The 14,217-nt window shown below is 35.1% G+C and overlaps 1 protein-coding gene across 1 annotated transcript; it reads left to right on the forward strand.

The window, feature by feature from the left end:
- Positions 1-10,580: 10,580 nt before the first annotated feature.
- Positions 10,581-12,391, forward strand: LOC120426650 (leucine-rich repeat-containing protein 15-like). The gene is made up of 2 exons (XM_039591444.2): positions 10,581-10,686; positions 10,743-12,391. Exons 1-2 carry the CDS (start codon positions 10,616-10,618, stop codon positions 11,923-11,925), a joined length of 1,254 nt encoding a protein of 417 aa, XP_039447378.2. The 5' UTR covers positions 10,581-10,615; the 3' UTR covers positions 11,926-12,391.
- Positions 12,392-14,217: the final 1,826 nt, after the last annotated feature.

The raw sequence follows: 14,217 nt of genomic DNA on the forward strand, positions 1-14,217 counted from the left end.
TTAGCGCAAAATTAATTATCTCGTCAAATTTTTTAAAAAATTTCCCATAGTTTCAGAGGAATTTGATAAAACACTTTAATACCAAACTAATACCAAAATGTGCCATCATGACTTAGAAAATTTTCCACAATTTCAAGTCATTTCTTTAGGGGGTAGGGGAACAGCATCTAATTCCAGCGTGCCTCTAATGTTGGCAGGTAAGAACTTTGACATTCAATTAAAGCTAATTAAAAGCGTTTTCAACTGAAATCGAGTGATAAATAGCTAAATAAGAAGTGAGCAAGCAAGTTTATATCATAAGTTTTGCAAATTTAGTTGTTTAAATAGTGAAAATCAGCAAATTGGATGGAATTAGGTGCGAGTGATTAACCTGCCAAAGATACGAGAATTTCCCCTATATCAAAAATGTTAAAAATCATGTTTGAAATTTCCTGTTTTCAATTAAAGCGTTTGCTTTGAGACATCAGTTTAGCGCAAAATTAATTATTTTGTCAAAATTGGTCGAAATTTTCCCATAGTTTCAGAGGAATTTGATAAAACACTTTAATACCAAACTAATACCAAAATGTGCCATCATGACTTAGAAAATTGTTCATACATCATTTTTGTATGGACAGCTGCCAAATTTTTTTACCGTTTGCCCGGGTACTTCGTTGCAAAAGGGTAAAAAGTTCGCTTTTTTACGTTCCATCTCTTGTGGATGTGGAGGAGAATGCGATTTAAAGTCATCAAAAGCTTCTCGATATGGGGTGTTTGTAACGTTGCTTTCATATGGAAGCTGGATTTACTTCGAATGATCTTTGATTTTTTTCCTGTCGAGAAATTTTCCTTATCCAATTCGATTCGATTTTGTTACCAAAGATTTCTGAGCTTACCATTCGTTAGTAAGCAAGTCGTAATAGTCATTAGCAATTATCGAAACAAGATAACTGCACCTTTCCAACAGTTCAAATCACACTTAATCAATACGATTGTCTCCAGTGCCACAGGATTATGGATACTTCTGACCATCCAACCAAGTTTACATAATAATATACCTTCGCTGACAAGCCAGCCTCGAAACGCCTGACGTCCTGACTCTACCAATGGACCATATCGCACGTCCTCTTCCGGTGAAAGCCAACCTTCAAAGCCGACTACCTGAGAGAGCACAAATGGTCGGTTATACAATCGCTGGAACCAACCAGTCCTGGTTGATGAACGAACGGGCTCGTGCATGCGTATGAAAACGGAGTTTGTTGAATTTCAATTCGAACTCAACTGAATGTCTACTCTACTCTATACACAGCGAGCATCCGCTTCCAAGCGACGAAACAATCCCAAAGTTCGAGATACGTTTGCGTATAAATTGCGCAATTTTACGCCTTCTTGCACATGTCCCCTTTGTCCCTGATCACGAATCCGAGGTCCGTTTTTTTGATATCTCGTGACGGAGGGGCGGTACGACCCCTTCCATTTTTGCACATGCGAAAAAAGAGGTGTTTTTCAATAATTTGCAGCCTGAAACGGTGATGAGATAGAAATTTGGTGTCAAAGGGACTTTTATGTAAAATTAGACGCCCGATTTGATGGCGTAATCAGAATTCCGAAAAAACGTATTTTTCATCGAAAAAAACACTAAAAAAGTTTTAAAAATTCTCCCATTTTCCGTTACTCGACTGTAAAAAATTTTGGAACATGTCATTTTATGGGAAATTTAATGTACTTTTCGAATCTACATTGTCCCAGAAGGGTCATTTTTTCATTTAGAACAAAATTTTTCATTTTAAAATTTCGTGTTTTTTCTAACTTTGCAGGGTTATTTTTTAGAGTGTAACAATGTTCTACAATGTTGTAGAGCAGACAATTACAAAAATTTTGATATATAGACATAAGGGGTTTGCTTATAAACATCACAAGTTATCACGATTTTACGAAAAAAAAGTTTTGAAAAAGTTGGTCGTCATCGATCATGGCCGTTCATGGTCACCCGCGACAGACACGGACGACGAAACAAAGAGAAACGCAAAAAGTAACTTTTTCAAAACTTTTTTTCGTAAAATCGCGATAACTTGTGATGTTTATAAGCAAACCCCTAATGTCTATATATCAAATTTTTTGTAATTGTCTGCTCTACAACTTTGTAGAACATTGTTACACTCTAAAAAATAACCCTGCAAAGTTAGAAAAAACACGAAATTTTAAAATGAAAAATTTTGTTCTAAATGCAAAAATGACCCTTCTGGGACAATGTAGATTCGAAAAGTACATTAAATTTCCCATAAAATGACATGTTCCAAAATTTTTTACAGTCGAGTAACGGAAAATGGGAGAATTTTTAAAACTTTTTTATTGTTTTTTTCGATGAAAAATACGTTTTTTCGGAATTCTGAGTACGTCATCAAATCGGGCGTCTAATTTTACATAAAAGTCCCTTTGATGCCAAATTTCTATCTCATCACCGTTTCAGGCTGCAAATTATTGAAAAACACCTCTTTTTTCGCATGTTCAAAAATGGAAGGGGTCGTACCGCCCCTCCGTCACGAGATATCAAAAAACGGACCTCGGATTCGTGATCAGGGACAAAAGTTACCCCTTAGGACAAAGTTTCACGCAAATCGAAGAGGGGTCGGGGCAACTTTTCCCGATTTCGTGTGAGTTGGTAGAGAATTACCCATGTGGAAGGGCACAACAATACCAAACCACGTTATTCCAAAGGTAAAATAATACCACAAAATAGAAACATTTCAATACTAAGTTGAGGTCTTCTGGATTTTTGAAATTTGCTTGAATACCAAAACTTGGTATTGCCATGATTTTATTTTTAGGTATTCCCGCGCCCTTGGAAAATCATATTTTGGTATTTCTGTGGTCTTTCACATACATGATTTTGGTATGATTTCATGGTATTTTACCATCTATTACTGGGCAACCAAGAGCACATTATGGTCGCTGGTATTTGAACAAGTAATACCAAAATTTGGTATTTTCATACCATTTTTAGTGCTGCAGTTGCAGTTAGTGAAAAAACGGAAATTATTCATATGCAACAGCCAAATCTACTCACCTGATGATTCCATGTTGTTCTTAGTGATATTCTTCACCACACCGAATGCATTTGTCATTGATGAACGGCCTGTGCTTGAAGTTCTTGAAGCTTCTGAAAAATAACAAGATTGAAAAATAAGTGTAATTAAAATGAAACTGAATTTAAATTCACCAAAATTCAATCATCTTCAGATTGACTCGTTTTTCAAAGTATTTGGTTATCCCGACTTAGGAAAATTTCAACGTTTTTGAAAAAATATTTGTGGGTATACCACACAAATTTTTTAAATCATCTTTAACATTTTTGGGTTTCAAGTAATTTTAGCGCAAAATTAATTATCTCGTCAAATTTTTTAAAAAATTTCCCATAGTTTCAGAGGAATTTGATAAAACACTTTAATACCAAACTAATACCAAAATGTGCCATCATGACTTAGAAAATTTTCCACAATTTCAAGTCATTTCTTTAGGGGGTAGGGGAACAGCATCTAATTCCAGCGTGCCTCTAATGTTGGCAGGTAAGAACTTTGACATTCAATTAAAGCTAATTAAAAGCGTTTTCAACTGAAATCGAGTGATAAATAGCTAAATAAGAAGTGAGCAAGCAAGTTTATATCATAAGTTTTGCAAATTTAGTTGTTTAAATAGTGAAAATCAGCAAATTGGATGGAATTAGGTGCGAGTGATTAACCTGCCAAAGATACGAGAATTTCCCCTATATCAAAAATGTTAAAAATCATGTTTGAAATTTCCTGTTTTCAATTAAAGCGTTTGCTTTGAGACATCAGTTTAGCGCAAAATTAATTATTTTGTCAAAATTGGTCGAAATTTTCCCATAGTTTCAGAGGAATTTGATAAAACACTTTAATACCAAACTAATACCAAAATGTGCCATCATGACTTAGAAAATTGTTCATACATCATTTTTGTATGGACAGCTGCCAAATTTTTTTACCGTTTGCCCGGGTACTTCGTTGCAAAAGGGTAAAAAGTTCGCTTTTTTACGTTCCATCTCTTGTGGATGTGGAGGAGAATGCGATTTAAAGTCATCAAAAGCTTCTCGATATGGGGTGTTTGTAACGTTGCTTTCATATGGAAGCTGGATTTACTTCGAATGATCTTTGATTTTTTTCCTGTCGAGAAATTTTCCTTATCCAATTCGATTCGATTTTGTTACCAAAGATTTCTGAGCTTACCATTCGTTAGTAAGCAAGTCGTAATAGTCATTAGCAATTATCGAAACAAGATAACTGCACCTTTCCAACAGTTCAAATCACACTTAATCAATACGATTGTCTCCAGTGCCACAGGATTATGGATACTTCTGACCATCCAACCAAGTTTACATAATAATATACCTTCGCTGACAAGCCAGCCTCGAAACGCCTGACGTCCTGCCTCTACCAATGGACCATATCGCACGTCCTCTTCCGGTGAAAGCCAACCTTCAAAGCCGACTACCTGAGAGAGCACAAATGGTCGGTTATACAATCGCTGGAACCAACAAGTCTGGTTGATGAACGAACGGATTCGTGCATGCGTATGAAAACGGAGTTTGTAGAATTTCAATTCGAACCCAACTGAATGTCTACTCTACTCTACACAGCGAGCATCCGCTTCCAAGCGACGAAACAATCCCAAAGTTCGAGATATGTTTGCGTATAAATTGCGCAATTTTACGCCTTCTTGCACATGTAAATTATGGTTATTCAAAACTAAACTCAAATGAGGACCAAACAGCAGCAGCATCTATCTGTCGTTTTGGCTCCGGCACCGTGCAACAGACTTTACGTGTCGAACTTTGACTGTTTCCTGGGGTTTTGCGTTGCGGGTAGGGTGAAGCATGAATCCTTGATGCTTTTCCGGTCGAGGTAAGGAGTACACATCTAGCATTCATTAGCCTTGCGTTAAAACATCGTTTAGAATTTCAAAAAGCTCGAACCACTCCAGCTTGAGGAGCAGCCAGCCTTGTGTGACAAACTGCCAATTAGAAATGTAGATATACGTCACCTTAATTAAAGTTTCAAAACTACCTTTGCACGTGTGTGTGTGTGTGTGTGTGTGTATGTGCAGTGAGTGTGTGTTGTGTACCTGAGCAGCACCCACAATGCTTTGTCTACGCGATCCACGTCTTACAATTTGTCAAGCCAAAAGCTAGTGGGTACTAAGCACACAGTAGAGTAGACCCAAACCGCGACTTGGGAGAAGTCCTAACTGTGTAAAATTCTTGGGACTAATTTAAGATGGAAATATCACAAATTAAGTCATGGAATTTCATGAAAAATCGTGGATAATCGCACATCCACAAAATTATTAGAATCTTTCAATACCAAACTTTATGCAAATAATTCAACTAAAGAATATGCTAAAATATCAAATATTACAACAAGTTCAACAGTGAATCGTTTGTTCCATTGCTTGAATGTTTTTTGCCATCAAAATAAGTGTCAAACTTTTAAACAGCATCGAAAAGTATTTCTTTTCGAAACAAGTGCTGAATAGTTATTAGTTTTTAAGCTCAAAAAGATTCTGAAATGTTCTTTTCGACATTCGAGAATTATAGGAAAAGTAGACTTGCATTTTATGAAATTGTGTGTGAGGCATTTGGTAAAAGTTATGAAAAATATTACTGATTTCATTTAAATTTCTGCTCATTCTGAGTCATGCAAAAAAAACAGAAAACTACAAAAATAAATGTCAAAATTAATTATAACAAAATTAATGAAAAATGATCGTAAAAAAATAATATTGGTCATCAGTTACATCAAAACTAAAAGTTTGCATAATATTTAAGAAACAATTAGAATGCTTTGATCTGTGGTTTAAGTGCCAAGCAAGTGCCAAGTATTTCAAATAATAGATTACATATTGAAATATTAGATAACTTAACATTGGCTCCTAAAATCAACTTAATTTAACCATATCATGTTAAACTTTCATTGGTTCCACTAAGAATTTTTATGACCCAATGTCACCCGTGATGACGGTACTCAAAATTGTTCACAAAATACCGTATTTTTTCGAAAGTACTCCAATTTTCGTTTTTATACGAAGTGAAATTTTGCATGCTTTTTTACTTATTATAGTTTGTTTTTAGTAGTTAAAAATCTCACATAATATCGTATATTTTCGAAAATACTCAAATTTTATAAATATGCAATATGCAATATTAAAAATTTTAAAAAATATGCAATATTGATATTTTGATTTTTTTGAAAATACTAAAATTTGTACAAAATACCGTATTTTTGCGAAAGTACTCAAATTTTCATAATTCGCAATATGGGTATGAAACGAAGCGAAATTTGGTATGCATTTTGACTTTTTTAGAGTTTTTTCTTGTTTAACTACTCAAAAAAATCCCAAAATTCCGTATTTTTCGAAAAGACTTAAATCTTTTTCGAAAAGGAAGCGATTATTTTTTATGTAAATCACTACAATGTTTACAAAATATTGTTATTTTTTTTAAATACCTGTATTTTCAAAATTTGTAATATGGTTACCTATCAAACAAAGCTAAGTTTCATATAAAGCATACAAAATTTGAATGTATTTTTGAAGCATGCAAATTTCGCTTCGTTTGAAACCCATATTGCAAATTTTGAAAATTTAAGTTTTTTCGGAAAATTATGGTAGGTATTTTGTGAAAATTCAAATATTTTCCAAAAAAATCTAATAATGTAAAAAAGCATACAAAATTTGATCGTTTGATATTGCATGTTTTAAAAAATCTAGTACTTTAAAAAAAATACGGTATTTTGGGAAAATCACAGTTTTTAGCAAAAAAAAACACCCCAATGAAGTGAAAAAGCATACCAAATTTCGTCTAGTTTGATACTCAAATTGCAAATTTAGAAAATTTGTGTTCTTTTAAAAAACGGTATATAGTGAAAATTTCAGCACTTAAAAAACTTTAATAAAGTGAAAAAGCAAAAGCAAAGAAAAGTTTGTAAACCACTAAATTGTTTACAAAATATTGTTATTTTCTGAAAACACCTAAATTTTCATAATTTGCAATATTGATACCTATTAGGGTGCCCAGAAAAATTGACCCCCAGCTCCACAAGCGAAAAACGGTTTATTGGGTTATTTTAGGCATCTGTGCCAATTTTGAGTGAAATTGGTTGAGATTAACCCATTGATACTCGAGCCTAAAGTTGGTGAAAAAAATGTTTTTCATACAAAAATGACTTTTTTGAATTGCTAATATTTTTTTAGAATCGAGTTTTACAGCTTTGGTCTGTTGTACAAAGCTGTAAAGCATTAAATTTTCAATAAGAATCTAACTTTTGGGAATGTTTGGATGGAACTAGCGCACCCTGCAGACCAAACCGTAAGAAAATTGAGTTTTCCATACATTTTTTTCTATTTTTCCCATACAAACTTCACCTTCGAGTATCAATGAGTAAATGTTGACCGATTTTGCTCATATTTGGCCCAGAGTCCTAAAATAGCTTAAGGAACAATATTCAGCTTGTGGAGCGAGGTTTTGAGAAAAAGTCCCATATTCTGGGCACCCTAGTACCTATCAAACAAAGCTTAATTGCATATGAAGCATACCAAATTTTAATGTATTTTTGAAGCATGCATATTTCGCTTCGTTTGAAACCTATATTGCAAATAATGGAAGTTTGAGCACTTTCGAAAATACGATACTTGATGAAAATTTTTGAGCATTAATACTTTGAAACTTACTATATTTTTAATAAAATATTCTTAGTGAAAGCATTGAAAATTTAACATGATATGGTTCAAGTAAGCCGATTTAAAAAAATAATAATTATGAGTTACATTTCGTGCTTTCCATTTCATTAGGGCACAAAACTTTTGTAAACAAGAGTGTATCCCTCTCACACCTTATGCAAACTGTCATTTGAGTGAAAGGGATACACTGTTGTTTACAAAAGTTTTGTGCCCTTTTGAAATGTTAGGCTCCATTTCATTCTCTTAGTATCAAATTAAACTTAAGGATGTCCCGTTTCCGAAACAGTACCGTAAAACGGGGTGACTTTGATAGCCGGGGTGACTTTGATAGGTTTGAGATTTTTCCGCAAAATGAAGAGTACAAATTAAATACGTCCGGAATGGTCTGGAATCATACTGACCGTGGTAGAGAAGTGTTCAAAGTACCTCAAGAAGAACTTTTCATAAAATTGTGAAAAGTTTAAAAAGTTAGTTAACTATAATTAAGAAAATGTTAATGAATAGCATTATTTAAATCTTCAAAGTGTCAAAGTGTCATGATTAACTAAACGAACATGATTTTGAATCGGAAAACGGATTGCATTTTTGGATTCTTTGTACAATTTTCCAGGTGAAATAAGTTTGTAAATCTTGTTTTTGAAACAAGATTTAAAATAATCTTCGAATTTATAGGCATTATCAATTGAATAAATTTCATATAAATTGCTAAAACTTTCGAGTTTTGCTAAGAAATCAGATTTAAATACAATATTAAGGGACCATCCATAAACCACGTGGACACTTTAAGGGGGGGGATAACAGATTCTCAAAAAAGTGTCCACGTGGTTTATGGATGGTCCCTAATCGATAATATTATAAACACAACTAGTTTTAACGAATTTCAGGAAAAATTCTGACTTTTAAACAATTTTACCTAAAATTAATATGTATTCCGTCAGCCAGCATATACAGTTAGTTAACTGAATATAAACATTGTTTTTTTTTTCTTGAAAAGTATATTAGCAGCCTCAGGGATGGCATATTTTACGTGAAAATAAAGTTTGAACACCTTAAATCTGTTTTTAACAAGAAAAACTATGACTATCAAAGTCACCCCGGAATCCAAACTAAGAATTTTAAACGTAACTATTTTTTTTTTTAAACACTATTGAAAAAACTAGTTTTCTAAAATGGTGTATGGACCTTGTGTGGGCTACCCCAGTACATGTTTTAATAATAATAATCTTAAGATAAACTTTACCAGTTGGAAAATATTCCAAAAATAAATTGAAATCCTATCAAAGTCACCCCGGTTTACGGTACTGAAAGTTGGTCTCTGAAGCCAACGGGAATCTGCTACAATCGAAAAAATGTGTTATATCCTTAATTTCATAAATTTGGGAAGTGTACGGTAGAGACCAAGTGGCCAGGAGATTTTCAAAAAAGTATCCACGTGGTTTGTGGATGGTCCCAAATAATCAAGCCAGATTATTTTTTAACTTCTATTTGTCAAATAAACAAGATAGAATGTTTTCAAAATTTTGACTACTATCTCTTTCAAAAAAAAAGTTCAACTACTCAGCAGTTTATTGGCTTTGGCATGAACACGTGTGCAATTTTGCACCAAAGCACTCCACTCGATGTCATCTCCTCGGATTTTCCAACTGTTGCAGTGTTTGTCGATAACGGTCTGCTTCTTCTAAACTTTCCGTTCAGTAGCCAGGTCAATTAATTCCAATTAATGCCTGCGCTGCATCTTCTCAAGAAGCAAAGTGTGCTGCTTAATTATGTGTCTCAAGCTGCACGTGGGGGCAGAAAAAAAGAGACTCATTACGAGCGAATGTTTAAAAGATGATTAAAACTTTTCCTGGCCGACCATCCGGTGCACTCAATTAGGGCAGCTAACCGCACCGGAAGTCCAGGCATATCTAGGCCCTTACTTGGGCCACAGCCCTAATGAGCTGAATTTTTCTGCATCAATCAAAAAAGTTGACCAGCCAGCCTCACGACCATGCGTCTCCATCAAATTTATTCGATCATAGTAATGTAGTGGAGGTACCGTCACACAATCTGTCACAATTTTGTGACACATTTTTTACGGAATTCACTTGAATTATTACCACCTTAGAAGGATGGGACAGGATAGAAGAAGAAAAAACGCCTGACCTTTATAATTGTAATTTGCTCGGATCCTTGTTTTGCTCTTTAGTGGGTCGTTTGTTTGCCCGCCCCGTTTTGCTCCGCTGCTCCTTTGTGTGATGAAGGTTGACAGATGGGTCAGGATGTCACCTTACTTCCTTCTAAACGCGTTTTAAATTTTGAAATTTAATCTGCTAAAAACGTTTAAACCAACCCTGCCGGTAAATTAATTAGCACGCGTGCACAGTTCGTGACCGGTCGAGTGCGTCAAAATGTGGTCATCTCGAGGAGAAATGGCGTCCAACCGCAGCCAATCACGCGTCTGGCCAGGCGTGACGTAACCGCCAACGCAGCCGCATCCGAGCGGATGATTACCAATCGCACGTGCCTTCACACGTGCGTGTGTGTGCGCCTACGAGCCGGGGTCCGATTGTGGGATACGGTTTAATGCGAGATATAGTTTTTTTTTTTTTTTATTTGCTAAAAAGTATGGTGAGTCTTTGAAAGGGTTCAATTCACAAGCAAAAATACTTACACCAACACCTGGCAAGGTGATAAGCCATCACGCTTATCACTTACCGTTTTAGCATAAAGATGATAACAAGCCCCTTCAAAGCGATTCACAAATTACGACCCACCTTCAAGTGCTAACGATGATTTAGCTCCACGTTACGTTATCACTGGACGCCGCCTTGATTGCGCAATGCAGTGCAGTTTTGTCGCGCACTTAGCGTTGCTAAGTCAGTTGGTAAAATCTGATCTAACGATGAACACGTACCTTTGGACGGCTGCACTTTTGGCTTGCTTTTTGGCACTCGGTGGACTCGGACATGAATTGTGTTAGTTTTTGCTAAAATGAGAGTTCGTCAACTAATAAATATTTAAATTTGTAGACACCTGGTTGATTTGTGCCGGAAAAACATTACGGACGCCAATCTGGAAGATGAGCTTGGCAAGCTTTCCACGGACACACTTGTTCTCGAACTGTGCAAAAATCAGCTAGAAAATTTGGATCCAGATTTGTTCAGGCGATTCGATCGATTGGATAAACTAGTATTTGACGGCAATCCGGACTTGGGATTTCCTCCGGATGGATCACCATTTCTTGTGGTTAAGTCCCTGACAGAACTGCAGTGCGTGAATTGTGGTGTTGAGAAAATTTTCAACAGATCTCTGCAAGATTTGCCCAAGATCGAGCGGATCAATTTAACCAATAATCGGATCACGGATATCGAAAAACTTGCTTTTCGGGAGAACAGTGAACTCCAACTGATAGATCTTAAGCAGAATATGTTGGAACGGCTGCCCAACGAACTGATAGAGGGATTAAGAAAGCTTGAACAGCTGGACCTCAGTTTCAACCAAAAACTCAACGTCCATGGAGATCAACCGTTTCTCTACAGTAGCACCTTGAAAGAGCTGAAATGTGAGGGTTGTGGATTCACCGTCATCTATGAACAAACGTTTGCCAAACTTCTAAATCTTCGAGAGTTGATTCTTAGAGGGAACGTCATCGCATCGGTACAGAGCAATGCCTTTCAACCTATGAGCAATCTCGAAAAGCTATGGTTACAGAACAACCAACTCGTAAGCGTTTATGCCGAACTGCTGGACAAGAATCAGCTTCAGTTATGCCTCAATAACAACACCGATCAGTTGTTGTGTGAAATACAAAAAATCGAATCCTGGCAAAAATTTCAATGTCAAAACGAATCACAAACAGAAGTAGATTGCGCCCAATTCACCGAACCACCAACTGAGCCAACAACTCTTCAAACCGAAATTTCCGTCTTCAGCTCAAATGAGACCTCAACAACGACAACGACAACAACAGTCACCACAGCAACCACCCAAGTTACGACCACAACAACCCGAAATCCCCCCGCAGAACCCATGGGCATATCGGACTGGTACATTAGCAGCTACCTAACCATCATAATCCTCACCCAAATCGGGGCCCTGGTCATTCTGGTGGGCGTTTGGCTCAAGATGAAAAAGTACGACTCGGATCCGGAGCTGGACAGTCTGGCCGGAACCGTGCTGAATCCAAGCTCAATCTATAAACCGCTGTACTGAGGCGCGATGCGTCACCCGGTCAGATAAGCTTCCGAGAAGCCATCGAGATAAGGAGGAGGGACTGTTTATAAATACTTAGCATTGATCTGAAATGGAAGCGCACGTTGGCTTGTTGATATTGAAACCGAGTGATATCCAATGCTTACCCATACACAAGCCTCGGTGGCAGTGTTGATTGTCTGGAAATCGAAAATTCTGCCTAAATTGAACTTTAAGACTTAGATTGACTCATAACTTATGAGTCACAGACAAAATTTTAAATACCTCAAGCCGTAATAACAATTTCAATCTTAGTGAAGTTTAGCCCAAAGTTAGCAAAAATGAATATTAGTTTTAGTCCAAAATTAAAAATTTTGTCAACTAAATTTCAGCAGTATTCGAGTTAAGAATTTAGACAAGTAAGCATTTCTTTCTATAGAACAAATAAACCAAAACTCATATGATCCTCATATGAGTTTGTTAATTGAAGTTAATTGAAAATACAGTTCTTAAAATAAGCAACATATTTTTTTTATTTTTTTTTACCATACACAGATCAACACAGTAAAATTTAATTTGTTTGTTAATTGCTGAATTTTGTTGTGTCATGGGCAGCTAGAATTGAGATCACTGAACCTGTTCAAATGGACAGAAAAAAAAGATTCATTTCAGAACAACAAATAAATCTCAATTTCGCTTATAAATGCTACAGAGCAACTCTCTACGAAATCGGCCGATTTCGACCATTTTATTTTTATGTATATTTTGATTCAACTCAAAGTTTGTGGAGGCCTTCCCTATGACCAAATAAGCTTTTTTGCGTCATTGGTTCACCCATACAAGTCTCCATACAATTTTGGCTGCTGTCCATACAAAAATGGTATGTAAATATTCAAACAGCTGTAACTTTTGAGTAAATTTTCTGATCAATTTGGTGTCTTCGGCAAAGTTGTAGGTATTGTTAAGGACTTTTGAGAAAAAAATAGGTACACGGAAAAAAATTTGCATTTTTTTATCAACCTATTTTCACTAAAACTCAATTTCTCAAAATACGTATTTTTTTATTTTCGAGATTTTTTTATATGTTTTATGGGACAAAAATCCGCAACTTTTGAGCCATAGAGAAACATGGTCAAAAAATCTGCCGCCGAGTTATGATTTTTTGAAAAAAAACAGTGATTTTTGGAAAAAAAATCGAAGTTTCATGCAAAAACAAGTTTAACATTATTTTTTAATGCAAAATTGAATTTGCAATCGAAAAGTACTTTACAGATTTTTTGATAAAGGGCTCCGTTTTCAAGATATTGCCACCGAAAGTTTGATTTTAGCGAAATATTTGCAGTTTTTCAATTTTTTAAAATAGTGACCATGAGTGACCATTTCTAAAAATATTTTTTCTGAGAAGTTCAGAAAATTTGCTATAAAATTGTCTAAAAGACATTGAAGATTGGACCTCGGGTTGCTAAGATACAGCCGCTTCAAGAAAAAGAAACACGAAAATTGAAGTTTTCTAAGTCTCACCAAAACAACCCACCATTTTCTAATGTCGATATCTCAGTAACTAATGGTCCGATTTTCAATGTTAATGCATGAAACATTCGTGAAATTTTTCGATCTTTTCGAAAAAAATATTTTGAAAATTTTTAAATCAAGACTAACATTTTAAAAGAGCCGAACATTGAATATTACGGCTATTTAAAATGCTGGTCTTGATTTAAAAAATTTCAAAATATTTTTTTCGAAAAGATCGGAAAATTTCACGAATTTTTCATGTATTAAAATTGAAAATCGGACCATTATTTGCTGAGATATGGTCATTAGAAAATGGTGGGTTGTTTTGGTGAGATTAAGAAAACTTCAATTTTCGTGTTTCTTTTTCTTAATGCGGCTCTATCTCAGCAACCCGAGGTCCAATCTTCAATGTCTCTTAGACAATTTTATAGCAAATTTTCTGAACTTTTCAAAAAAAATATTTTTAGAAACGGTCATGCATGGTCACTGTCATAAAAAATTGAAAAAACTGCAAATTTTTCGCTAAAATTAAACTTTTGGTGGCTATATCTTGAAAACGGAGCCCTTTATCAAAAAATCTGTAGAGTACTTTTCGATTGCAAATTCAATTTTGCATTAAAAAATAATGTCAAACTTGTTTTTGCATGAAACTTCGATTTTTTTTCCAAAAATCACTATTTTTTCAAAAATTCATAACTCGGCGGTAGATTTTTTGACCATGTTTCTCTATGGCTCAAAAGTTGCGGATTTTTGTCCCCTAAAACATTTAAAAAAATCTCTAAAATAAAAAAATACGTATTT

The sequence above is a fragment of the Culex pipiens genome, chromosome 3 (assembly GCF_016801865.2).
Source record: "Culex pipiens pallens isolate TS chromosome 3, TS_CPP_V2, whole genome shotgun sequence".
NCBI classification, from domain to species: domain Eukaryota; kingdom Metazoa; phylum Arthropoda; class Insecta; order Diptera; family Culicidae; genus Culex; species Culex pipiens.

Excerpts from the sequence above, each read along its gene's own strand:
- LOC120426650 (XM_039591444.2), top strand. The coding sequence starts at position 10,616 with ATGAACACGTACCTTTGGACGGCTGCACTTTTGGCTTGCTTTTTGGCA. Across the intron at positions 10,687-10,742 it reads GGTGGACTCGGACATGAATT|ACACCTGGTTGATTTGTGCC; the intron begins GTGTTAGTTTTT and ends TTAAATTTGTAG.